Source organism: Podarcis raffonei, chromosome 9 (assembly GCF_027172205.1).
Source record: "Podarcis raffonei isolate rPodRaf1 chromosome 9, rPodRaf1.pri, whole genome shotgun sequence".
Classification (NCBI taxonomy): domain Eukaryota; kingdom Metazoa; phylum Chordata; class Lepidosauria; order Squamata; family Lacertidae; genus Podarcis; species Podarcis raffonei.
Genome location: NC_070610.1, coordinates 2,624,646 through 2,652,454, shown reverse-complemented (window position 1 = coordinate 2,652,454; position 27,809 = coordinate 2,624,646). Strand labels below are relative to the sequence as shown.

The 27,809-nt window shown below is 43.5% G+C and overlaps 1 protein-coding gene across 4 annotated transcripts; it reads left to right on the top strand.

Moving 5' to 3' along the window:
• Positions 1-9,647: 9,647 nt before the first annotated feature.
• On the top strand, positions 9,648-26,660 carry CHRNA5 (cholinergic receptor nicotinic alpha 5 subunit). Of its 4 annotated transcripts, none has more exons than XM_053402698.1 (6): positions 9,648-9,755; positions 18,206-18,357; positions 19,676-19,720; positions 19,992-20,101; positions 25,102-25,803; positions 26,429-26,660. In XM_053402698.1, exons 1-6 carry the CDS (start codon positions 9,668-9,670, stop codon positions 26,451-26,453), a joined length of 1,122 nt encoding a protein of 373 aa, XP_053258673.1. In that variant the 5' UTR covers positions 9,648-9,667; the 3' UTR covers positions 26,454-26,660. The 4 variants fall into 4 exon arrangements, with proteins under 4 accessions (XP_053258673.1, XP_053258671.1, XP_053258674.1 ...); XM_053402696.1 differs by having other exon boundaries at positions 25,102-25,933; XM_053402697.1 differs by lacking the exon at positions 9,648-9,755 and adding an exon at positions 10,015-10,186 and having other exon boundaries at positions 25,102-25,933.
• The last annotated feature ends 1,149 nt before the right edge of the window (positions 26,661-27,809 follow it).

The following is a 27,809-nucleotide window of genomic DNA, read 5'->3' as shown; positions in this document are numbered from 1 at the left end:
TTGCATCTCTGTTACATCTAATATACCACTCGTTGAAGCAAACATCTTGGTTTGAAAAATATGGCAGCTTGGAATTGAAGTCAATAGGACCCATAAGATATTTTCCCTCTTATTTGTAGTCATGATGGGAAGGAAGAAAAATGAGGTCTCTGAAATACATTTGTTAGATCTCTTATCCTTCACAGATGGCTAAAGCACAGAAGAAAAATAAGCTCCTTACTACCCAAAATCACATTTAATACACGTCTTGCCCAAGGCAATAATCTTTTGTATTCTCTTAAATTACTCTATGAAGTGATTTAGAAATCCCAGAACGCAATAAATGAGCAGTGAATGATGTTTTGTATAATGCATAGCTCCAGGTTATTTTTAGGATGAATCTGCTAACTAGGAAAAACAAAACAATAAATAATGGATGCTTAAATATTTTAGAAATGTGTCTCCTGGATGCATGGTTTGGTTCTGAGTTTGTCAGCAGGTAAAATGACATTTGGTCAAAAATGGCTAAAAGTGCAATCCTTTTACATATTTACTCAGAATTAAGTCCCATTGAGTTGAATGGAGTTACTCCCAGGTAAGTGTATATAGGGTTGCCACCTCAACCTCTTTAGCACTTAACTAGAAGCAAAATGCATTTGAAATGGTAATTGCTTACTACTACAGATGTTGGCTCATGTTGTCCACAGTACTCTGTGTCCAGCAAATTGGTGATTTGTCCAAAGATTCTTGCAAATAACATTTTTGCCTCCCCTTGTGAGTAATTGTGGTGTAAGCTTTCCCTGGATCGTTTTTAGACAATGAACAATAGATTCTAAAGGCAAACAATCAAATCAGTTGAGGCCAGTGAAGTTAACTCTTCATTCAAGGAAACAAACCACAGCTTTGGCCTGGTAGTCTCAGCAACAATTTCCAGAGGTCCTGCTCAGATGAAGCAGTTGTGAGGCCTGAAGGTCCCTGCTTTCCCAGTGCCCACCAGGACTCCTCTCCAGGGTCTTTCCCATGCAGTCTGCACACAGCCTCCCTCTGCTCTGCCCGCTTCATTTCTCTGGGAGGGAGAGGAGCTGGTTGCAGCAGGAGGGGGAGACTCCCTGGCCTCTTGCGGCTCACTAAACCCTTTCACCTCTTCTGCTTCTGGCACCCCTCCCAGTCTGCTGCTCCCTCTGACCACTCTCGTCTTCCCACCACCTGTCCCTGGCTCTGAGTCGCCTTCCCCAGGGCGCCTCTCTAGCTGGTTCCCTGACTGGTGCTTCCCATCACTCCTCTGTGTCCAGCCAGTCCATGAGATCCTATGATTAAGATTCAGACCAAATATCTTCATTGCGGTCCATAGACCCACAAAACAGTTTCAAAATAAGATACAGTTAAAACAGCCAAACAGGTGAAAGAGACCGAGGTAGTCATTTTGTTATGTCTAGAGCATGATGGTCTTTGTTTCTTGCGACCTCCGAAAGAAACTTTGCCACGGCCAGTGTAATGTCATTTGACCTATCCTCCAGAAGGTATTTAATATGGGAGGTTTCAGATTTCCCCGGCAAATTTGCTAGTAAGGGTTTGATCAGTTGATCCCTTGCTTGCTCATACTGCCCACAATGCAGTAGGATATGCTTCATGCAATCGGCGTCCTGAGAACATAAACAAAGCCTATTCTGGTGATTAAGATTAGCTATACTTCTAAATGAGTGGTCCAAGTTCCTGAAAGTGCATGCAGCATATTTGAATACTGCTACAAAACGTAATGATACAATTTCACTTCTGCCATTCCTATAAGGGTTGTGTGAATAGTGGCTGCAAGTACAGAACTGTCTATAGAATTTTTCATTGGGCTAAGAATCTCCATGTATATACAGAAAAAGTTAGTTTGAAGAATCTTAACTTTCTTTGCACCTCCATGTTAATAGATCTCACTAGCTTAGCATGTGGACAGATGGGTCAGGAGGCGACCTTGTGCATCCATTGTGGATGCATGCCATAGTTGCACCCGCTACAGTGTGGGAAGCATCTGCACATGGAGGCAATAATGCACACAAAATGCACTTCCGCCTGAACCAATTGTATCTCAGTTGCAGCTCTGCTCCCCAGGTAATCGCATTGCTGGTTACATCAGGTGAACCATCCTGAAGAGTTATTAACTTGGTCAGGGGAAGGGCATGATCGCAGAGTGAATGCGCCCTTCCTCTGACCAAGTTAATAACTCTTCAGGATGGTTGATCATAAACTTGCCAGGGGGAGGCAGGGCCAAAGGCAAAAGTTAACTTCTGGTAAATTCCCCTTCCCTAATGTAGAGTCTACTTCCCAGTTCAATATTTTAAATATTTTATTTTTCTATTTGCAGAAGTTTAAAGAATGATTGGCATTGAAAGCCTTTCCAGGTTATTGACAAGTATCTCACCATGTTCCTGTTTTTAGTCGTGGGGTGACATCTGGAGCACTCCTGGAAATGTACCCTTGTAACCTGAAAGCACATGAATCTAAATAGCATAAATTCTTTTTTGTCCATTCAGGCCAATTCCCTAATCATCTGAGTTGAATCAATTTTTTTGATCAGGCACAAAACCATCCTATGCATGACCCCTCAGAAGTAAGTTCTATGAGACTCCCAGATAACTGTACAGGATTTCAGCCATAAATATCCATTAAAACTTTTCAGTGGTTATTCTTTCAAGTTTTAATTGCTTTAGTGCCCTTAAATAGTTTGTCCTTCCTGGAAAAGAATTAACTGGAGTCTTACGACTAAATGGTAATTTCAAGTTCCTTGCATTTAATCTGTTAAAAAGGTTAAACCAACTTCACAAGAGTTTGCGGGGGGGGGGGGAGAGACTTTTGCCAGATCAAAAGAACAATCATCCTGGGGGTTTTTAATCAGTAAAACATCACTTTGTTTAAAAAGTAAAGACAACAGCCTGAGCTGCTACCTTCACACCCCACTTCTGCACTTCCCAGAACAGTTTGGTGATCTACAGTGGGACATTGGAGACTGCAATGCAAGGATAGGGAAAAAGTGCCCCCCCCCCCGCTCCTGTTAGACTACAATTTCCATCCCCCTTACTGATCATGCTGGCTGGAGCTGTGGGAGCCCAACATCGAGATAGCTGTGCATACTTTTGTGTTCTAGATGGACCCTGGCTTCATTGATCAGGGATATTTTTATATTTTGTTTTTTAGTTATATTGAAAGTTGCAAGAAGGCCGTATGAGGAATGGTTGAGGGTGTTGGATATGCTTTCCTTGGAGAAGAGAAGGATGAGAAGTGATATGATGGTTGAAATATACTCAGAGTCGCAAAGTGATTTCATGTTCTTTATTCAGCTCATAGTGGTGAGGAGGAATGAATGAAAGTCCCATCAAGGTATCTGCTTTATATACATTATTTACACAATGGGCTGCACATGATTGGCTAATTCCGGAATTCTACTGTAAGCCAATCAGGTTGTGGATTCACTTCTATCTGGAGCATGATTGGGTGGTTCCTGCCAACCAATCATACTGCTGCATTGTTGTAGGACCAATCAGACTGCTGCATTCTGAATCCTATTGTTCTAGGACCAATCAGACTGCTGCCTTTTGGATCCTATTGTTCTAGGACCAATCAGACTGCTGCAGTTTGGATCATATTCAACTCAGTACATAACAATGGTCATCTTCAAATACTTGAAGGGCTGTCACCTCGAAGATGGCCAAGCTTGCTTTCTGTTGCTCAGAGGGTAGGATTCAATGGATTCAAATGACAAGAAAGGAGATTCTGACTAAACATGGTAAGAGTTGTTCAACAGTGGAATGGACTCTCATGGAAGGTGGTGGACTCTCCTTCCTTGGAGGTTTCTAAGTAGAGGTTGCATGGCCACCTCTCAGGGATTCTTCTTCAGCCGTGATTCCTGCATTGCAGGGGGTCGGACTATATGGCCCTGGGGGCCTCTTCCAACTCTATAATAATTCTATCCTCAGTTCCCTGGGATTGAGCCCCACTGAACTCGGTGGGGTTTATTTTTTAGCAGACATGAATACGATTTCACTGGATCACATTTTTTGACTTGAGTATTTATAAACTGAGAATCATAGATTTGGGAGGGAGGGACCTCAAGTGTGCAGCCCCTGTCAGTGCAGGGAATCCACACTACAATATCCCTCACGGGTGGCCCCAGCCTCTGCTTAAAACCTATAATGAAGGAAAGCCCCCACCTTCCAGGGGGTCTGTTCGACTGTCAACCAAGTGGACCATCTGGAAATTCTTCCCAGTATTCAGTTTAAATCCTTTTTATTGTAATTTGAGCCTACTGATTTGGGTCCTACCCTTTGGAGTGACAGAAAATAAATTCTTCACAGTGTGAAGTAGTTTAAATGTTTTGCACCATCTTTGCTGTAATTAAAATTCATCTATATGTAGAAAAGACAGACCAAAAAACAAAACAAACCTAAAAAAATTAAGTCGATTTCACTGTCCAGTATGTACCAAAGGAAACTGCTGCACCAAAATGGAGGCAGTGTTTGAGGTTCTTGGGTACAAAAGGTGACCTGACAAAAAGATGTTTAGCTATGATCAGTGCTTTTTTTTCTTAAAAAATGTTGAGGGGTACTCTCATTTTTACTCAAGAAAATCACCATTTTATAGTTCAAATTGGGGGGAAATAATATATAGTAAATGAACAAAAGTACAAAGAGTCACAAAGTGTTTAGGGGTATGCATCCCCCCAGAAAACAACATTGGCTGTGATTATTGATTTTCAGAAGGATCCAGCTACGTGTTGCTGTGATGTACTGCTACTTAGGGCAGCTGCATCTTTGTGGAATTAGAAGGACATGGGAGGCAGGACAAAATGCTTCTAGCTAAAGGCATAAAGCTGTTAATAATTCACTAAGGGAGTGAGGCAAGGTGTGCTTCCCTAGACGTGAAAGCCACAGCCGTGAAGAGTGGGTAAGGACACTTGTTTCACAGCAACCCACATAAGCACAAATCCACTGAAGGGAGAAGGCAGGGCAGGGCCGGATTTAAGGTGGTGCAGGACTTCCGAGCCAAGGGGACTCACAACAACAACAACAACAACATAATACTACCTAAAGGGTATATTTATGGAGGTGTCTACTCAAAGCTTGGGGGTTCCAGATTTTGTCCTCATTCAGGACACCATATTACCAAAGTCTGCCACTGGGCAGGAGATTAATACTTTATTCAGAATAATGGGCTAAATCGTGCCCCCAAGCCCCACCCCAATGTTATATGATTGGCAGGTGGGTGGCTTCACCCACTGGTGGAGGAAGAGGAGTGCAGGGGAAGCGCACCACCCCCAGCAGCATCGCGATCCCAGTAGGGTGCCATCGCAGCTGCCTCCCCGCCCACGCTGGGTGCCCTGCCCCCAAGACACACACCAGCCCCTCTTGGCCTGCAAGAGATCGTATGATCCTCTAGGCAGACCAATAGTGTGGCCTAGTATAACGCAGCTGGTTTCATGAAAATATATAATCATTTGTCATAACACCTAGAAAAAGGAAACCAAGGGTCAAGAATCTCCAAGTTGTGCACACAGGGAAAGTTCTAGACATTTGACCTAATAAATTACAGTAATGGTAAAGAATAAAGCTGAAAAAGCTTTCAATGGATATGCTAATTTATGCCAATTAAGATTGCAGCAAGCCATTAGATCCACTTGGTGATAAAAATAGTGCCATAAATCTGGAACAACAGAGCCCATTCAGGAAATGGTTGGCTCCACAAATAAAGCTTGATTGCTGAATGCAATTTGATGGGCAGCACTAGAACACATTTTTTTGCTGTCGGAAGAAAATACATTGCTTCATCTAATTCTTTGTGTTGAGCACACATTGTAAAACGAAAGACAAAGGCATGTAATATTCTTTGCAAATTGCCTGTGTGCAATATAGGATTTTGGTGTATATGAAGCAGGGACCCTGCAATGAAGAAAACCGTCAAATAAATCAAGTGCCAGGGGTTTATTGCAGAGCTTTCTAATCAATATCTCAAGCCAGTGCATGATAGATGGAGAGGAAAGTACTATATAAGCAGATTCCTTTAAATGACTATCTGCTTGCATTATATCCACTCACTCACACAACCTGAATGCCATTTTTTTAAAAAGAGAAGATCAAAAGTTATTAATTTTATGGAATGGTGTGTTTGAAAACTGTCGGTCTAATTATGAATAACACTAATTACATATAAAAGCCATATTTATGTATATGAAACCATTATACTGCTAAGTACTTCTATAAGGCAGAAGATTTCACTACAGTCCTATTGCAGTTACCTGAGAAGAAGCAAATAGGCCTTGTGCTGTTGATTCTTCTTTTACTATTCAAATCTACTTAAGTCCTGCCCATATTCTGGTGACTTGACTCTCAACAGGATTCATGATTCGCGTCGCATACAAGCCAGATATTTGCATCCTGTTCTGGTAGTCAGAGGCTCTGGACTTGCATCTATTTTATGGGATGCAGAGTTTACATCCAAGGGAAAAAGGAGGCTGTGAGGCTGAACTACTCTGGAACAGCCTGGCACAGTGGTCCTTGGTCCATAATATCTATCTGTATTTACATACTATTAGTCATACACTTATTGGTCAACATGTTGTGTGGAATTGCTGTTGCGTCATGGCTTCTTTCTCTCCTTCCCACGAGAGGATCTGGAGAAGTTACACCCCAATCATTTGCAGTGAGCTCAGGGCTTGGACCACCTACAAATGCTCATTTTCACACAACCCAAATAATGCATTTGAATCTCTCCCACCCTATTTATCTTTGCGGTGTATACGGGGGATCTTTATTTGTCTCGGAAGGGGCAGAATAGTGTCCAGGCATCTGCCACCTGCCACGGATTCTGTAGCTGCCATCCCTCCATTACCGAGGCAACTGTCTATAAACAATAAACTTCCATAAAAAATGGCAAAAGTAGTTTCTTTCCTAAATCAGTTTTATCTTAAACCATAGCACACTCTCGAAGTAATTACTTATGCGTTGTTTGTTTGTTTGTTTGTTTGTTTCCTTCTTAGGTATTTTTATTGGTTTATAAATATATTAGGACTCCATCTGGGAATGTAATCTGGAGACATTAAAACCAGTGGAGAGAGTTGAAGATAGGTGCTTTACAACAAATAAGCGACCGTCATCACAAGTGTGGTTTTGTTCAATTAACTGTTCAACCAGCGGAGCCTCTCTGATGTTGCCTCTAATGTGGGATCGGTGTTCTGAAATATGAGTCTTAACAGGGCAGGTGGTCTTTTAAAAGACCACAGAAAACTTCTCGTCTACCACTGGAACACTTTAAGTGTGGAGGCTGTTTAGCCTGCAACCAGGCTATTGAAAGTGCCTCTTACCATGTCCCTAACAGCTCCATGATTCTGAAATCGAATGGATTCACTAACTGTGGCACCAGAAACGTGATTTAATTAATTGATTGCCCTTATCAGTTGATATACATTGGTGCCACCACCCGCCCTGTTAAGACTGCTATAAACTCAACACACTAGTTCCATGTGGACTAAATTCAACATTAGTTCACAGGATTCAAGTAATTACATGCAGCTGTTTGTGGACTTTCTGCTGTTATGTTTTTAAATTTGTGAGCTCTGCCCACGTTTCCTAAGGAGGGTTGACAAATGGAAGGACATTGTCCTCTTTAGTGACTGGGGGTATTAACCAGGTACCGTGGTACCTCTGGATGCAAACGGGATCCATTCCAGAGCCCCATTCGTATCCTGAGTAGAACGCAACCCGCGACTGTGCGTCTGTGTGGGTCGCGATTTGCCGCTTCCGCGCATTCGCGTGACGTCATTTTGAGTGTTTGCACATGTGCGAGCAACAAAACCCGGCAGTAACGCATTCTGTTACTTCTGGGTCACTGCGGAGCATAACCTGAAAACGCTCAACCTGAAGCATATTTAACCCAAGGTATGACTGTACAGTGGTACCTCAGGTTAAGTACTTAATTTGTTCCTGAGGTCCGTTCTTAACCTGAAACTGTTCTTAACCTGAAGCACCACTTTAGCCAATGGGGCCTCCTGCTACTGCCGCACTGCCAGAGCATGATTTCTGTTCTTATCTGTTCTTATCCTGAAGCAAAGTTCTTAACCTGAAGCACTATTTCTGGGTTAGCGGAGTCTGTAACCTGAAGCGTATGTAATCCGAGGTACCACTGTATGTGCAAATAGACGAGTTATTGTCTCACTTTTTTCTTGTAGATATACCCCTGCTTTAAGCTGTTTACACACTGTCTTCTCTTGTGTATCATTTGCTACAAAGGTATACCTTAATTACATATTCTCAACGTATTTTTAATTTTAAAAAATAGAGTACAGGGTCAGATTTAAGGTGCTGCTTTTGACCTTTAAAGCCCTTCATGGCCTAGGACCCTCATACCTACAGGACCGCCTCTCCCGGTCTGCCCCACGGAGAGCCTCAAGGTCCAGAAATAGCAACACCCTTGTGGTCCCAGGCCCTAAGGAAGTTAGATTGGCTTCAACCAGAGCCAGGGTCTTCTCAACACTGGCTCCAGCCTGGTGGAACGCTCTGTCTCATGAGACCAGGGCCCTGCAGGATCTGATTTCTTTCCACAGGGCCTGTAAGACAGAGTTGTTCCGCCTGGCCTTTGGCTTGGAGCCAATTTGATTCCCTCCCCCTCTTTCTTTTGCTTTCCTTCTCCTCCTGCGATGAGGCTACATTTTAATATTTTAATGTTTCAATATTTTAATGTTGTATTTTAATTTTGTTTTTAAGTTGTAATCATTCAACTTGTTTTTATTATTGCTTGTTAGCCGCCCTGAGCCCGGCCTTGGCTGGGGAGGGCAGAGTATAAATAAAAATTATTATTATTATTATTATTATTATTATTATTATTATTATTATTATTTCTCCTTATTCTACTTGTTAATTAATTGCAATTCTGTTACAATAGATTTTGGCAGCTTGATGACTCAGCTCTTTAGTGCTGAAATGTTGGATTACCGGAACAACGTCCAAGCACTGAACCACTGCTGTATCAAAAGTGGACTATTTATTACTGCGCTTGCAATTGTTTAAGATAAAATCTAATTTGGGAAAGAGAAGAAATGAGCACTGAAGCACCAACATATTGCAAGTGAACTCTTTATTTACTGTGTTTGCTGTTAAGATAACACTGCTTTGGGAAAGAAACTTTTGCCATTTTTATGGATTTTTATTTTGTTTGCAGGCAGTTGCCTTGGTGATATTATCTTGTGTAGATTGCAGTAGTCATTGTATCACTGTTTTATTGGTATTCCCTCCATTATAGTGGGTGGGACTAGATGACCCTTGGGGGTCCCTTACCTTCTCTTCGTGCATGTATATTCAGGGCTGCCATATGCCCGGATTTTCCAGGTCATTACAGGGATTTCTGGGGAGCGGTTTGGAGAAGTCAATTTAAGAATCGGGTTTTTTTGGGGGGGGGAGGGATGTTCCTTAAAAAGCTCAACAACTTTCGGGGTGTCAAACCCAATAAAAATACCTAAGAAGAAGAGAAAGAAACGCGCAAGTACTTATTTTGTGTGTGTGTGTGCGTGTGCTAACTGTGCTTGTTTGGGGGTCACACGGGCGATTCTTGCAGGAGGTCTTTGCGCAGCGCGCCGCGGCCACTCGGGGCGGCGCCTCCTCCTCCTCCTGCTGCTGCTCCTCCTCGCCCGCCGCTGCTCCGTCCTGGCCGAGGCATGGCGGGCTCCGTGCGGAGAAGCCTCCTGCTGCTGCTCCTGCAGCTGCTGGCGGGGCCGGGCGGCGCGGGCGGAGCGCCTTCCCGGGGTAAGCGGGGCCCCGGCGGGGCCGCGGAGGGAGGCTGGCCGGGATGCAGGAGGACTGGGGCGGCACGGGCTTTGCTCAGTGGCCGATGATCTTCCTCGCAGAGCGATCCATCCACCGGGCGGGCGGGCGGGCGGGACCGGGGAATCCCTTCCGCCTCCCAGGTGCCACCGGACACGGGGCTCTTGGGTGCAGACTGTTCTCTCCCCCCCGGGAAATAGTGGTGCCCAGTCGTGCCCTCGCGGGGGGGGGGTGACTTCAGAGCCCGTGGTAATGCTAAAAACGGAAAAAGTAACTTTTATGTAAATGCGTGTTTCTGTTTTGCGGGATGGTACTGGAACAAGTGGGCACCGTAATCGGGGCTGAATAGCCTCACCCTATATTTGTCCACTGGGAAGGAAGCCATCCTGGCTTTCCAAAGGATTGAATCCCAGGTAAGGGCATTGCTCTATATGTCTACTCAGAAGAAAACCGCGTTGAGTTCAAATGCTCTTGCTCCCAAGTAAGTGGCTAGAGTAAGCAATGGGTTGGCAGCATTCATATCCCTTGGAATTATGACAAAAATGCAGAGATCTTTGTTGGTCCAATTATATTTTTAAAAGGCTTCTGGGTCAATATGCACATAACTGCCATAAATTGGTTGCTAACTTGTGAGAGTGAAGGAAGAGCATTTTGTACAGTTTCATATAATTCAAGCAATTCTCATGGGTCATTTTGCTCAGAATTATGATAAAGTAGGATTTTAGCAGGGGAGTATTTGACAAAGGTCCGTATAGTTAAAGCCCTGGTTTTCCCAGTAGTGATGTATGGAAGTGAGAGCTGGACCATAAAGAAGGCTGATCGCCGAAGAATTGATGCTTTTGAATTAAGGTGCTGGAGGAGACTCTTGAGAGTCCCATGGACTGCAAGAAGATCAAACCTCTCCATTCGGAAGGAAATCAGCCCTGAGTGCTCACTGGAAGGACAGATCCTGAAGGTGAGGCTCTAATACTTTGGCCACCTCATGAGAAGAGAAGACTCCCTGGAAAAGACCTTGATGTTGGGAAAGATGGAGGGCACAAGGAGAAGGGGACGACAGAGGACATGATGGTTGGATAGTGTTCTTGAAGATACAAACATGAGTCTGACCAAACTGCGGGAGGCAGTGGAAGACAGGAGCGCCTGGCGTGCTCTGGTCCAGGGGGTCACAAAGAGTCGGACACAACTAAACGACTAAACAACAACATTTGACTTTTCCCTATCCATAACTGCCCCCACCCCCATTTTGGGCAGGGCAGTTGCCCTGCAAAGACTTGTCAATCTGACTTTTCTAGGCTAACTTTTACAGTGGGCTGTCCAGAAAAGATGCAGAAGTCTGTTTTTTGTCTTTACAAAGGGATGATGCTGGATACTGGAATTTAAAACTAATAGTGGAAGGTGGTTGTTTTGGTTGGGGATGAGAATCCTGCAGGCATTTAAGTGGATACAGGCTTGTGACATGTTATATGCTGAATGTTTCCTTGCTTTGGAGAGATTTCTGATGATTTAAGGCTTATTTGAAGGACAATTGAGGGCTTTGAACATTGGCATTGTAATCCTAGGGAGACAATGTGGAAGCAGATTTGCAATTCTGTTCTGCAGAAAAAACTGATGATGCTATGACTACACTTCATTCTGGTTTTTATTCATACATAATCCCTCTTACCTATTTTATTAATGTATGTTTATATATTGAACATTCTCTGCTCTCGTACATATTTATGTCCCTTCCTTTAACTTGTTAAACACAATCAAGCAAATTTGTTCTTATAAGCATATTGCTTTTTGCCTATCTTACACAATCATAATGGTAGATTTGACATATTTTCTTGCTTCCTTATTCCTATTTTGCTGCTACTGTTCTGATGCTGCTTCCTATACATTTATGTGGGACATGGGAATCTTCTTCAGGAGGTACACAGAATGGATCTTTAAATAACTAACCTTCCAGAAATAAGTAGAACAGAAGTTAGTTTAGAAATGCACAATAAAGCAAAACAAAAATGTACACAAAAACTGAAAGCATTAGGATTACAGTGGAAAGACTGGCTATAGAATCCTGTAGACTCCAGCTTGGTAAAAATTTTGTTTTATTGAATGTATTTGAACTGCCAGGTATTCTTGCCAAGTAGATGGGAAAGGCATTTAATAAATAAAAAGAAAAATGAAGTATGCATTTTGAGTCATAATAGCTAAATTGCGGAAATGCAGTATTTAAGCTTCCTTTCTGTGTGAGGTGGTACGAAAATACTGTCTCAAAACTTTTGTTCAGTTTTAATGCTTGGTGTGATGTGAAGAAGAAAAATATTGAGAACATCAAGTTGAGCATTTTAACATTTTAATTTTAAAAAATGCAAAGATGGGAGACTGAATATTGCAATGGAAGAAATGCAGTGATGCTTCTAGTCAAACTTCTGTTTCATGACATCAGTTACAACAATAGTATAAATCTGGTTGTTTGCCTTTGTCCTTCTGTTCCATATGAATCGGGAGAGACAGTTGAGCTAGACTGGTGCTTGGAGATGGAGATGGGCTGGATGTGCACCAGTAACGGAAGCTGAATCCTGAAAAGACGGGGTGCTCCGCCTTCCAGGCTCTTGAGTCTAGGAAGTGGGGAGACTGCCTGTTCTGGATGGTTTTACTCCCCTGGAAGGAGCAGGTCCGTAGATTGGGGTTGCTTCTGGATTCATCATTGTCAGAGGCTGGGCGGGCCCATTTCAAGCTTTGTCTACTTGGCCAGTAATGCCCCCCCCCCTTTGATAGAGATAGAGAGGACCTGGCCACTATATTTCACACTCTGCAGTAATCCAATCTGAAATTTACTAGTGTGCTTTATATGGGCTGCTCTTGAAGAGAACCTAGAAACTTCCATTGGTCCAAAATGAAGCCGCCCTAAATGACTTAATATTTGACAAAACACACCTTTCCATAAAGACTTGACCCTCTTGGGTGTTAAGACCAGCAGATGGGACTTTCTCATGAATACCTGTCTATAGGATTTCAACCTAATTCTGTAGCTATGAGGCAACAGGTGGGAGTTTTCTGCTTCTCGTGGAGCTGAGAGGTGCTGAGGTCCTATGGCTTGATTACTGGATTTAGGCTCCAATCCCTGTTAACCATGAGTACAACCTCAGGCATAGGTATTGTCAAACTCAGTCCCACAGTGCATTGGATAATGAACTAGTTTGCATGTTGTTTTCCACTCTAAAAGTGATTTATCACATTTGGGGACAGGAAGGCTGTTGAAATGAGGTTGCAATCTCAGCATAAGCCCAGATGAACTCAGTAGAACATACCGTTGTACATTGGTTCTCAAACTTAATCCAGTCAAGTCAGTTCCAAAACCAAGGCGTGCTATCCCATAGAAAGTAATGCAAAATGGATTAATCTGTTCCAGACTTTTAAAAACAACCCCTAAAACAGCAATTTAGCATGAATTTAACATGGTCTTTTATGAGACCATTGATCCATAAAATGAAAGCAATAAACAATGTACTGTAGTCACACAATCAATCAGTAGCTGAACTGGGTTCTACACAGTCACAAAAACAAAACAAAAAAGCCGCAAAAACACAAAATAGCAAAAACAGACCTCAAAACAGAAGTGTGGCACTCAAATCGGAAGCGTAACACTCAAAACGGAGCACGTTCGGCTTCCAAAAAAAGTCCGCAAAACACTAACTTCTGGGTTTGCAGTGTTTGGGTTCCAAGTTGTTTGAGTACCAAGGTGTTTGAGAACCAAGGTACCACTGTACTAGAACATCACAGAGAACTCTGCTGGAAATTCCATTTGTAAGGAATTGCTTTAAACTGGCATCGGATTGGTGTGTGTGCCAGTTAAGATTAAAAAGTAATGTGCACATAATCCTTGTTGCAGTACTGCAGAACTGCTTCATATATAACTGGCTCTGAAATGCGGTTTGCAAACTGTTTGATTAAACCATAAGTGATTATGGTTCTCTACAGATGTTTATCCTCAAGCAAGAGTATTAAATGTTTTTGAGAAAGGAGATGCAGCTGCTAGTTTCAAATATGAATGCTTTTCTCCTGTGGTTTTCCTTTGATGCTCTCATGCTCTACTTCTAATAATGCAAATTTTCCAGTAGGCTACAGAGAAATTAGAGCAAGAGGAGTGCTTATGTAACTCCCCAAATGAGAATGCTAATATGGATATGTTGGCAATAATCACTGTGAAAGCCAGTGGAGCTGGCAATACAATTCTGCGTAGCTGGCACTGGAAAATAGTTGTTTACAGTACAGTGCAGCTATAACAGATTATGTACCTGCACACAGGCCTTGCTGCATTGGAGACTTGATTTTGCAACTCTCTAGGAGCCTGAAGGCTGTCCCTAATTTGCATATACATTTACATAAAATGTCAATTTGCATTCATAAACTTCACAAAATAGACAAACTATGTGTGGCTATAATAGATATACCTTACAGCCATCTTACTTTGCATCCTTCTTTCTTTTTTCATATTGTCTCCTTTGACCTCTTTGCCCCCATAACAATTGCCTTCTGGGCGCACTGATTAAAACTCACCAGCTTGGTATAAAAATGTTCATATGTATGTATGTATATATGTATGTATGTCATTTTGGGGTTTAATCCCATGCACTGAATTCCCTATGAATTCCCTGTGAATACATCTGAGTCAGCATGCACTGGATCAGTGCGTTTACTAAAATTTAGGCATGATTTCAGCACCTCTTAACAGATGGCTGGTGAAATTCACAAGGGGACCTTTCTAAAGCTTGCCTGTATGACAGCCGACCGCAGCCTTATTGCTATTGCCAGACAGCTTGCAAGGCCACAACTTGAATAATTGTCCTTACATTAATGTCTACAAAATGCCAACTGCTTTCCAAATAATTCAGAAGGGAACATTTCTCTGCTCTGTTAAGCTCTTAATCTGCGATTGCCACTGCACAGAGGGGAAGGAAAGCTGTAACAGCCACCAGCGTATTGAATAATATAGGAGGACTATGGATGAAAGATGCAGCGTGTCAGGGTAAATATGGAAACCATGGAAAGGGAGGAGGGGAAGTCACCGGAGAAACAATTTACATTTTATGTTAAAATATGTTAAGATTTTGTGTGTGTGTGTGTGTGTGTGTGTGTGAGAGAGAGAGAGAGAGAGAGAGAGAGAGAGAGAGAAATTGATAAGATTTTTTAATTAAAAAATATATAAAAATATATATACAACCCAATTGCATTCCTTGTAACAACCAAGTACAACTTATATTTCCCACTGGTTCATTGCCAAGCTTGCAAGATGTTGTTGTTGTTGTTTTATCATTTATACCCTGCCCATCTGGTTGGGCCACCCCAGCTACTCTGGAAGGCCTCTAATGCATATGTTGTTGTTGTTTAGTCATTTAGTCGTGTCCGACTCTTCATGACCCCATGGACCAGAGCACGCCAGGCACCTCTGTCCTCCACTACCTCCCGCAGTTCGGTCAAACTCATGCTGGTAACCTCGAAAACACTATCCAACCATCTCGTCCTCTGTCGCCCCCTTCTCCTTGTGCCCTCCATCTTTCCCAACATCAGGGTCTTCTCCAGGGAGTCTTCTCTTCTCATGAGGTGGCCAAAGTACTGGAGCCTCAGCTTCACGATCTGTCCTTCCAGTGAGCACTCAGGGCTGATTGTGGCGAAGGGGCTTGAAGAACTAATGCATATAGAAACACAATAAAACATCAGCATAAAAAAAATCCCAATCTAGGGCTGCATTCAGATGTCTTCTAAAAGTTGTGTAATTCTTTATCTCCTTGGCATCTGATGTAGCGTCTGCTGATGTTTACCTATAAATTCTGTTTTCAGCATCAAAGTTTTATAGCTTTTTGAACACTGCCGTTGTGGTAAATTTAGGATATGAGCCAAATTTAGCAGAATATTATGGTGTCAGCACTCACATTTTCTGCATCTACTACTGCTGTTGGCTTTCTCAAATTGCTCCAGGTTGCATAACGTGATTTTTCAGCCGGGGTGGTGGCAGTGGTGAGGAAGCTAATATTTCATGGAAACTGCCAGATTTATATACAGTGTTACCTTGAAAGTTGAACGGAATCCGTTCCGGAAGTCCATTCGACTTCGAAAACGTTCAGAAACCAAAGCTCCTGCAGCCAATCAGAAGCCACATCAGATATTCGGGTTCCAAAGAACGTTCGCAAACCAGAACACTCACTTCTGGGTTTGCAGCTTTCGGGAGATAATACGTCCGAGTACCAAGGCGTTTGGGATCCAAGGTACAACTATACAAACAATAGCGTGGATTTCTCTGTTTTCTCTCAGTTTTTCCAGGTGTATTTCAATAAATGGTGTATAGTACAGACTATGGAGTATCTTAGACAAAAATTGATAATGTGTGAAATTGAAATGGTTGAAGTGAGAGTAAAATATTTTCATGACAGAACAGCTGTTAGTTACAGGGGTAACTGGTCCGCATTACACTTGAACCAATGTTAGCATTTGTCAGAGGCTCAGGAGCAGAAGAGCAGGGGAGAGAGCAGATAGAGAGCGGAGGAGAGGAATCAGAGGGGAGCGTAGGGGAATATGACAGTGGACCGAGAGATTCCATGAGCTTCTCCAGCGAATCAGAAGATTCCCAGGAGAGGGCGCCTATGGTAAGGGCGAGGCGAATCCCAGAGGGGACGATCCATAAACAAGGAACCAGAGGGGAGTCCCAAAGGAGTAGCGGAGGAGTAGGGCCAGTTTCCCCACCAGAGCACAGTGGGGGGGAAGAGTCACGTGAGTCAGGACCATCTTCTCCTCCATCGGGGAGTGGGGAGAAGGAGGGAAGGCCAGGTCCAGCTAGCCTCCCCGAAAGGGGGAGCAGTGACACAAGTGTAACGGTCAGAAGGAAAGTGGGAGGCTGCGCGCGCGCGCCAAGTTCAAATGTGGAGGAGCGCGGGACAGCAGAAAACCCGGATTGGGAGCCAGGTCCTAAAGCCCGAAAGAGGGGGGGGGAGGAGTCGGGAGAATCAGCGTCAGAAGAATCTCGGAGGGCAGAGACTCCGACTAGCAGAAGGACCCAGAGAAAGAAGGAACAGAGGAAAAGGTGGAGTAAAGCTAGAATCTTAAGCTGGTGTCAGGGGGGCGGAGATTCAGATGGGACTTCTACGGTCTGACGGATAGATGTAGCGTTGCGCGCTGCACGTCTGGAAATGAGACTGAACTTCAATAAAGACTTTTAAACTTGAGCAAGAAGCAGCGTTGGTCTTGTGTGAGCTGGGACCTTGGGCAGCGCTGACAGCATTAATCAAAGTCAGCTGTATCAAGTCCACTTCTATCTATGGTTGCCAATTTTTCTTTGGTGCCAACTGTGGTTAGCAAAAATGCTACTGCCTCCATAAGGCTGACCATAGCTACGTCCAAAACCGAAAGAGAGAGCGAATGTCCATGCAAACCGGGTGGTGTCAACCCACACCTCCAAACTATAGTTAGCGAAGTGTTACTTTTCCTTGCAGTGTGATTTACATGGAGGAGAATGAAACAGCCCACAGGATGGTTAACAGGGTATGTGGGGTCATAATCTATGGCCACAAATGCAATACACTTCCCAATCTGTAAATACCCTTCTTACGGAGCTCCCACATAAATGGGAGATTGCCTGTACTTGCCCTTCTCATCCACTGAATTGTTGCGCCTTCTCTGGAGAAGGAAAAACTTAAACACAATGCAGAGTTCCCAAAAAATAGACTAGTGGCAATTGTATTTCACCCAGCAGAGCTTTACTGCTACTGAAGGCAGATGAGCATAATGGTCACAAATCCAATACATTCAGGATTGGTACATTCCATAAACAATCCAGTTGCAGCACCTACAAAAACTTATAACAAGACTAAACCATAAGGCTAAGCATGCTATGTACAGAGCACCACACCAGAAGGAAGAGAGATAGAAAGTAAGAAAGACCCATGCTCCTTCTGGCCTATATCAGCATGACCTTAACAGAAAGAGATAAGAGAACCAGTTTACATCAGCTGTACTTAGCTTCTCTGAAGGTATAACCCAAACATCATGAAGCTACTTTCACACAGAGAAGCTTCCAGAAACCTATTGAATGAATTTGAATAGGAAAGATCTCTACACATTAGATCAATACTTTCTGCACCAAGAAATGCAAACTGACATGACTATCATGCCCATTTTTACCTTACTTGTATTAAGTCATAAGTCAAATTTGAAAAAGCATAAATTGTTGCTTCTTTCCTCCTATACAGGCAATTCCCCGTTTACACGGGTTGTGTTCCATGTCATTGTGTGTGTCAGTGGAGCGGGTGTAAGCCTACCCCATTCCATCCCTTTCCAGGGCCAAAAATGGCGCACACGTCTGCGGTCACGTGCCAATCAAGCGCGTGCAAAATGGTTGCCATCTGTATACAAAGGAGAATTGTAATGTTTGTGTTACCTCTTTTCCATCTGTACAGGTATGTCTGAACCTTCCTTTATTGCTAAAAGTGAAGACCGTCTGTTTAAATACTTATTTGAAGATTATGAAAGATGGGTTCGCCCAGTAGAGCGTCTGAACGACACAATCAAAGTGAAGTTTGGCCTTGCAATTTCACAGTTGGTGGATGTGGTACGTTGGAAACCTCTGGTGTTTGCTCTTTAAATAGGCATGGTGGCGTAAAATAGTTGCTTGTCAGAAGCACATCGTCCGAACAGCATCCCCGGCTTTTTCACAGAGCCTCTCCTCATAAAGAGGATGCCATAACGCCACACAGGGTGTTGGGGTTGCAAAAGTTGTACGTGTGTTATTGGTCACTTGCTGTTGAGAGGATAGGAGGAAGGAACCATGCATTCATATGCTATCTGTTCACACAGGCCTGGTTTGCATGTTATAAAAAACCAGAGTTTGCTTTAAAGCATAGTTTAATCATGAATATGCCTTTTGCTTATTGTGTCCTCTCGTAGCTCATACAAGCCATACTATGCCTTCTTGTGTTGTCTAAATCCAGTCAGTGGTTTATTTGTTTCAAATAAACAACGAGTTGTAAGCTATAAATAAACCAGCATTCATTCTCAGGTTATTTCTGACTTACCGCTTGGTAAGCCTGGGTTTGGAAGACATGTCAAGCAATAGTATGGCTTCTTTGAGCTGCGCAGGAGAGGAGAGGTTGTGCAGGAGCCTGTGCAGCAAGGGAGAGGCATGGTCACAATCCAGCCCTGGTTTAAGAGGAGCTTGCTTATTCTGTCATGTATCTGAGGCCTCTGTGTGTAGACATAAGTGGGAGAGTTCCGGCACCTCTTTTTTTAAAAGAAAAATAGCACTGTATGAGATGATTCTCTCAAACAATTATCTTCAAAGGAACTGCTAACTTGATTTCTTGTAGCTGCCAGACTTTCTTTTGCACAAAAATGGAATAACTTAAATGATATGTCTCTCGAGTTGTGGTATAAAAACTTACTGAACCTCACAACTGCTGAAAAGATAGCCGACGTGAGTCATGTGATGCAAGGGTAAGAACCAGTAGAACAATTGGGACTTTTATCTTATGTTTCAAACAATGACCTGCAGGACTTCTTATCGGCACCTAAAAAAAAAATCCTGTCCTGAATAATATGTTAGTTTAATAAACCTGTGTAGAATTGTACTTACCATTATTATGTAAGTATTTCTCTGATGACTTTCCATACTCTTGTGTTGAAAAATTAAAAAAAGTTTTTGAAAAGGAAAGAAAAACTTTCCAGCCAATAATAAATAGATTAAAGTTCCTCCAGTGCCCCAGAGCAACCACAACATAGCGTTAGTCTGGGGCATTTTGGGAAATTCAGGTGTCAGCCTGGAGCCTGCCCTGGTGAGAGCTGTAGAATATATGCCATATGTTAATTGACCGCTGTCTGGAAGTGAGAGAAGTGTGCTGTCATTCATACGAAATGCTTTTTTCTCTCAATAGGATGAGAAAAATCAACTGATGACAACAAATGTTTGGTTGAAGCAGGTGAGTAGTATATTAGGAAAAAGTTTGGACTGTAACCATGATGTTGGGAGGGATGTTGATCTATACAGTTCGGTTGCGACTGAGGTGTATTATTCAGTGTAAACTCAAATAACCAGGTTGCTACAGCGGTGATGAAATCCTATGCACACTATTCTGGGAATAAATCCCATTTAATTCAGTGGTGCTTATTTCTGAATAGGCCTGTATATAATTGCACTGTAAAGTAAACAAATTAGTTTATCAATTAATACTATCTTTACTCTCTTTGTAGGAATGGATTGATGTAAAACTGAAGTGGGACCCTAAAGATTATGCTGGAATAACATCTATCCGTGTCCCTTCAGATTCTATATGGATCCCAGATATTGTTTTGTATGACAAGTAAGTATTTAATGTTTTTTAACACAATTCTTACAGTTCCAAAAATTAAAGAGAGAAATAATTTGAATAAGTTGTATTTTGAAATTGCTAGAGTTGAGAGCATCTTTTTTTCTGAAATGATATATTTGGCACGATAGCATGGCATTCATGCAGAATTCTCAAATGAGAGTAATAGTTTCAAACCATGAAATATATTGTTTTTGCTGGAGAGATGTATTTTCTTCAGTTATGTGTGCTGTGTGGTGAAAGAGACATTCCACAGAACACTACCGGAGTGATTTGCATCTCACTAAATGGCAGCCTCATGGTCTTTGTTAGATAAAAGAAGTAAAAAGTAAAAGGGACCCTTTAGCCATTCATTTTGTAAGAGCAAAAGCGGAGTGTTATAAGAGATAGTGAAATGCAAGCAGAACAGTAGTAGTAGTAGTAGTAGTAGTAATAATAATAATAATAATAATAATAATAATAATTTATTATTTATACCCCGCCCATCTGGCTGGGTCCCCCCAGCCACTCTGGGTGGCTTCCGACAAAACACTAAAATACAATAACCTATTAAACATTAAAAGCTTCCCTAAAGAGGGCTGCCTTTAGATGTCTTCTAAAAGTTTGATAGTTATTTTTCTCTTTGACAACTGGTGGGAGGGCGTTCCACAGGGCGGGTGCCACTATCAAGAAGGCCCTCTGCCTGGTTCCCTGTAACTTGGCTTCTCGCAATGAGGGAACCGCCAGAAGGCCCTCGGCGCTGGACCTCAGCGTCCAGGCAGAACGATGGAGGTGGAGACGCTCCTTCAGGTATACTGGACCGAGGCCGTTTAGGTCTTTAAGGTAAGCACCAACACTTTGAATTGTGCTCGGATACGTATTGGGAGCCAGTGTAGGTCTTTCAAGACTGGTGTTATATGGTCTCGGCGGCCGCTCCCAGTCACCAGTCTAGCTGCCGCATTCTGGATTAGTTGTACTTTCTGGGTCACCTTCAAAGGTAGCCCCACAAAGAGCGCATTGCAGTAGTCCAAGCGAGAGATAACCAGAGCATGCACCACTCTGGCGAGACAGTCCGCAGGCAGGTAGGGTCTCAGCCTGTGTACCAGAATTGACCTGTGCCTCCATGGACAGCTGTGAGTCCAAAATGACTCCCAGGCTGCGCACCTGGTCCTTCAGGGGCAGAGTTACCCCATTCAGGACCAGGGAGTCTGCCCGCCTCCTGTCCCCCAAAAACAGTACTTCGGTCTTGTCAGGATTCAACCTCAATCTGTTAGCCGCCATCCATCTGCCAACTGCCTCCAGACACTCACACAGGACCTTCACCTCCTTCACTGGTTCCGATTTGAAAGAGAGGTAGAGCTGGGTGTCATCCACATACTGATGAACACCCAGCCCAACCCCCCTGATGATCTCTCCCAGCGGCTGCATGTAGATGTTGAAAAACATGGGGAAGAGGACAGAACCCTGAGGCACCCCACAAGTGAGAGCCCAGGGGTTTGAACACTCATCCCCCCCCACCACTTTCTGAACACAGCCCAGGAGGAAGGAGCGGAACCACCGTATAACAGTGCCCCCAGCTCCCAGCCCCTCTAGACGGTCCAGAAGGATGTTATGGTTAATGGTGTCAAAAGCTGCTGAGAGATCCAGCAGAACTAGGAAACAGCTCTCACCTTTGTCCCTAGCCCGCCGGAGATCATCGACCAGTGCGACCAAGGCAGTTTCAGTCCCATGATGAGGCCTGAATCCCGACTGGAAGGGATCCAAATGGTCCGCTTCTTCCAGGCGTGCCTGGAGTTGTTCAGCAACCATTCGCTCAATCACCTTGCCCAAGAATGGAAGATTTGAGACTGGGCGATAATTGGCCATCGTGGCCGCATCTAAAGATGGTTTTTTTAAAAGCGGTTTGATAACCGCCTCTTTCAGCAGGTCTGGGAAGGCTCCCTTACAGAGAGAAGCATTCACCACCCCGCGAAGCCCATCACCCAGCCCTTCCCGGCTTGCTTTTATTAGCCAGGATGGGCAAGGATCAAGGAGACAGGTGGTTGGTTTCACGCGTCCAAGCAGCCTGTCCACATCCTCGGGGGTAACGGATTGAAATTGATTCCATGCAACTTGACCAGACAGAGCTGTAGCACTCTCCCGCCCCAGCCCTGCTCTCACGGTGGTGTCTAGCTCCTTCCGAATATGAGTGATTTTATCTGCAAAAAACTTTGCAAATCGTTGCAGCAGATCTTGGGGTCTTTACAAGGCGCCGGTGGTAAAGGTGGTTCCGTTAAATTGCGAACCACCTGAAAAAGTCTCCTGCTACTATTTTCTGCAGATGCAGTAGAGGCGGTGAAGAAAGTCTTCGCCGTCGCTACCGCCACTTGGTAGGCTCGACACTGAGCTCTAACCCGTGTCTGGTCAGCTTCAGAATGGGTCATCCGCCACCGGCGCTCTAGCCATCTCAACGATTGTTTCATTGCGCTCAGATCTGTGAAAAACCACGGGGCTGTCCGGGCTCCATGCAATCGGAGAGGGTGCTTCGGAGCCAAACAATCAATAACTCCGCATTCCAGCGTGCCACCAGGGAATCAGCTGAAAGGCCATCAACTTGGGATAAAACATCCCCTACCACTCTCTGGAAACCATTTGGCTCCATTAAGTGGTGGGGGCAGACAATCCGAATCTGTCCCACCTCCCTGCAGAGGGGAAGGGTTGCGGAGAAGTCCAGTTGCACCAGGAAGTGATCTAACCGTGGCACTTCTTTCGTTTCACTTTTACTTAGTGTCAGATCACCAACATCCATAGAGGTAAACACCAGGTCCAGGACATGTCCGCGGCTATGGGTTGGGCCAGACTCTTTCAGGGACAGCCCCATGGAGGCCATGCTTTCCACAAAGTCCCGAGCGGCCCCTTGTAAGGTCGTGTCGGCATGGATGTTAGAATCCCCTAGGACAACCAAGCTAGGTGTCTCCAGGAGAACATCTGCCATGACCTGAAGCAGCTCGGGCAGGGAATCCTTGGCGCAGCGGGGAGGTCAGTACACCCAAAGGAATCCTGTACTGCCCCTATTGCCCAACTTCCAGAACATGCACTCAGAAAACTGGGTCTTCCCAAGAGGACGCCTGGTGCAAACTAATGACTTCCTAAAAATCACTGCAACCCCCCTCCCCGCCCACATGACCTGGGTTGGTGTGTGTAAGAGAAACCTGGTGGACAAGCAGCGGCAAGGACAGGCCCATCTGCTTCATCCAACCAAGTCTCTGTCACATATGTATTGTATTGATCTTTATTACGGCCATTGGCCCATCACACGACAGTTTCCCATACCAACATAATGTACTTAAACCTCCAAATTTAAAACCGCCAAGACTTACAAAAAACAGACAAGAACCAAAGCAAAACAAAAACAAAAGACCAACATCATACATTACAATAAATTTGTAACATAAACATCGCCCTCTACTCATAAATTAGTAGAAGACATCAATGGTGAAATCACCTAATTACATCCTAAAACATAGATCATAGTTTAAAGAGATTATCCGAGCCGCACAGGAGTCCGTTTCTCTTCTTTAGGGATAGGACGCTGATCAAGAATCTGGCAACCATGAGTGATCTCTGTCACATATGCCAGGTCAAATCCTCCATCCACAATCAGGTTGTGGATGGCAGTGGTCTTATTCATCATTGACCTGGCATTGCACAGCAACACTTTCAGGTCATGTGGGTTTCCCCTGCTGATTCCAGTATCCTTCCGGTCAGGACCAGACCCGGAGGTAGGGATAGTCCTCAGACAACGACTAAACCTGCCTCCTCGGTAATGACATGGTCTGGTCTTAGCGTAGCTCCTCCTCCTGCCCATGATCACTGAGATCAGTTGTTCCAGTTTATCCCCCCCTGTGGGACCCACTCCCCGGCAGCCCTGACCCCTCCCCATAAGAACAAAAAAACCCTTAAAAAACCCCAAACAAACCACAGTAAAACAATACAAACAAAAAACTGTAAAAATTACAAATACATCAAAATCAAACAAATTCCCAAGCCCAACCAAACATCCACCCCCCACCCCCACATACAAAAAAATCAGAAAGGAAAAAGAAAATTTTAAAACATTTTAAAAAGAGCTCTGCACCCCTCCGAGTCCTCCTGGACAGCAGTAGCAGCAAGGGTCCTTGTGAGGCCTGTCAGGCCCCGCCCCGGGCCAGGTGGTGAGTGGCAGGAGCGGGGCCCTCAGGCACTTACTACAGGTTTCAGCTGAGGAAGGAGTCACTCCTTGAAATAGGTGTCTTCAGAAAGCTTTGGAGCTCAGCTTTCCTCTGTGTGCTGGAAATGCTGCCACATATGAACTGCAGAGCTTTGTGTGCGACCTTAGCAGCCATAGCATATGGGGGCCTCGAAAGTAGTCTCAGGACTGATCAGGCCGCTTAGAGTCCTAGAACTAACTCTTACATGAATTTGCAGGAAAGAATAAAAGACCTTTATTATGGATCTTGACAGCCATAACCTTCAGCATAACTTGGTATAAATCAATTAAATATATTACAAAGAAAGAATGAATGGGTGAAATCGTTCTTCAAACAAATCTTTAGCTTGCAGAAAGCCCATTTAGCAGACCACTTTTAATACAGCAAATGCCTTGCTTGTTGATTTCAAACCAAATATAAGAACCATTCCTTCTTTGCAGTCTCTGAATGTGTATGGGTTCTTGAGCTAGAGTTTTGGGTGACTCCCTGTCTCCATTCCCCATTTGCCCACATCAAAGGGTATTTCGTCTGCCTTTCCCGTCAGTTCTCTTCCCAGCACAAGAGCAACGGCTTCAAGGTAACGATAGTCTTGCTGGATTGTTAGTGTGCATTGTTTGTTGTTTTCAAACAAAATACAAAAAAACATTTATTTTGACCTCATTCTGTACTGGGTGACACTCTTAAGAGCGTCACATAAACATCTGAAAATAACCAAGGAAAATGTTTGAGGAAAATAACTTCAGCGTGTTACATTTTTAAATAACTTTTCATTGAATATTTTTTCAGTGCAGATGGTCGTTTTGAAGGAACATCTACAAAAACAGTAGTGAAACACGATGGCACAATTGCTTGGACTCCTCCAGCAAATTACAAAAGCTCCTGCACCATAGATGTCACTTACTTTCCATTTGACCGCCAGAACTGCTCCATGAAGTTTGGATCCTGGACGTATGATGGCTCACAAGTTGACATAATTCTAGTGGATGATGAAGTAGACAAGAGAGATTTCTTTGATAATGGAGAATGGGAAATAGTAATGGCAACAGGAATCAGAGGGAACAGAACTGATGGGTGTTGCTGGTATCCATTTATTACCTACTCATTTATAATTAGACGCTTGCCTCTCTTTTATACACTGTTCCTTATTATTCCCTGCATAGGGTTGTCCTTCTTAACCGTCCTTGTCTTTTACCTTCCGTCTTATGAAGGTGAGAAAATTTCTTTGTGCACATCAGTTCTGGTTTCCTTAACGGTCTTTCTGCTTGTCATTGAAGAAATCATACCGTCATCTTCCAAAGTTATACCTCTTATCGGCGAGTACTTGGTATTCACGATGATATTTGTTACATTATCCATTGTAATAACTGTCTTTGCTATTAACGTTCACCATCGGTCCTCGTCTACGCACGATGCAATGGCACCTTGGGTCCGCAGGATATTCCTTCACAAACTTCCAAAACTGCTTTGTATGAGAAGCCACGTCGACAGGTATTTCACTCAGGAGGGGGATGCCAACAATGCGGATGGTGCTGAGGCATCTCGGATTACCTTGGAAGCCGCCCTAAATTCTATCCGATATATTACAAGGCACATTGTCAAGGAGAACGAAGTACGTGAGGTGTGTGTATTAGTTAACGTTGCAGTCAACTCTTGAGGCTGGCAGTCTGGAACAGCCGCATGTGCAGTTGTGGAGTTAATCATAAGTAAAATCCTTGCCTGCTCATGTCAAATATATCCTGCACTGTAGATATCTCATATTTTCAGGCACCATGATCTCTAATAGAAGTAACAAGGCAACTTTTGCATGAGAATAATTTCAAAGGTGAAAATGGACACTTTCAGAGATAATGCAGAAATCCTTATTTAAAATGTTATGCCTTTGTGGTGCAACAAATAGGCTCCCTGCCCCATTTTAAATCATATGTGGCTATTTCTTAGGAACACCCATTTCATTATGATATAAAGGGAGCCACAATAAGTTATTTTGCATCTGGCCCGATAAGAGAGACAGTAGGGTTTGTGCCATTATTATTACTCTTTAGTTGTAGTGTGTATACAAATATTCTGGAGTGTATTTCAGAAAAGGTACTGATTTTCTTTCTTCTCTCTCTAGGTTGTTGAAGACTGGAAATTTATAGCTCAGGTGCTTGATCGTGTGTTCTTATGGACGTTCCTTCTGGTTTCAATTATTGGATCTCTGGCTCTATTTATTCCTGTAATCCATAAGTGGGCAAACATAATAGTCCCAGTCCATATTGGAAGCACCAACAAATAAGTGTGTGATGAGGACAAAATTGTACCAATCTTTCTAGAAATATTAATCTTAGAGGTAAATAGTAGTGAAATTATCTGGCACATTTTAATCTACAGTTCTGAAATCTTGGAAGGTGTGGATTGGAGTTCATGCTTAAGTTTAATCATGGACCTCTTAGGACATACGCATTTTCGCCCCTTAAGTGTTAGTTCATTGCTTTCCTATTAGAGCTCACTGATATGCCATTGCTGCCTTGATGTGCCCTAAAACCACCTGTGGAATAAGTGAGGGGCAATGTAGAGTAAAGGACACTCCAAATGTAAATACTAATAATAATCACTTTTAAGACCTGCTATCTGCCAGCATTGGAAGGCTACTTCATCAAGCTGAGCGAGATCCAACTGCTCAGCTGTTGCCTAAGAAGAGTTGGGAGGGAGCTACTGCCAGGTGTATCACCAGGGAGGAACAAAGATAAGGAGAGGAAGTTCTCTCTGAACAATCCTGATCCCACCCCATATGGGTGCCATGTTCTCTTCCGCTCCTGTATTGTGTTTTGTAAGCCACATTGAGAGAGGCAGGATATATGAATAATGCAAAACATTTTAAGCCTTCGTAATCCCGTGCAAGGCTTCGGTAAGACAGGACACTATTATAATCCTCAAACGGGGGCTGAGAGTGGGTGGCTTAAAGTAATCTAGCGAGTTTGTGGTCTGAAACTGGCCTGTTCATAGCTCATATTCTTAGCCACAATCTGTATTTATTGTGGTTTCGTGCTTTCACCTAGCTCCAACATACTTTTCTGCAGTGCTTCTGTTGGCCTATGATCCTTTATCTGCCAGGTCTCCACCACAGCTAATATTCTCTAGAGTCTCTTCTAATGTCCGCTGCTTGTTTGGACACATAGCACAACACGGCAGGCTCCCAAGATGGAGGCCAAGGAAACCTTCATCCCCTGAAGAGCCAAAGGAATTTATTTTGCAACAGATTCTGAATATGAAATTGGGGGGGGGGATGCTAGCATATATTTACTTTTGTGTAAGTATTTGGGTCGGGACGGGTGGAGAAGAGAATGAAGAACATGAGAGCCGCAAGGTCTCAGTCTGATTTAGCGTGAGGCTTCTGTTATTTTCAGTTCTACAACACACACGGAAATGTTCAAGTATAAACAAGTTAATGTTTCATCGGTAGATTGCCTTAGAAGACTGGGAAATGTTGGGCTACCTAACAAAATGCATTTCTC

What these genes read in the sequence shown, in the direction of transcription:
- CHRNA5 (XM_053402696.1), top strand. Translation starts at nt 9,668, where the DNA reads ATGGCGGGCTCCGTGCGGAGAAGCCTCCTGCTGCTGCTCCTGCAGCTG. An exon ending in GATATTGTTTTGTATGACAA is followed by an intron (nt 20,102 to 25,101) that starts GTAAGTATTTAA and finishes ATATTTTTTCAG; the next exon opens with TGCAGATGGTCGTTTTGAAG. An exon ending in AGGAGAACGAAGTACGTGAG is followed by an intron (nt 25,934 to 26,428) that starts GTGTGTGTATTA and finishes TTCTCTCTCTAG; the next exon opens with GTTGTTGAAGACTGGAAATT.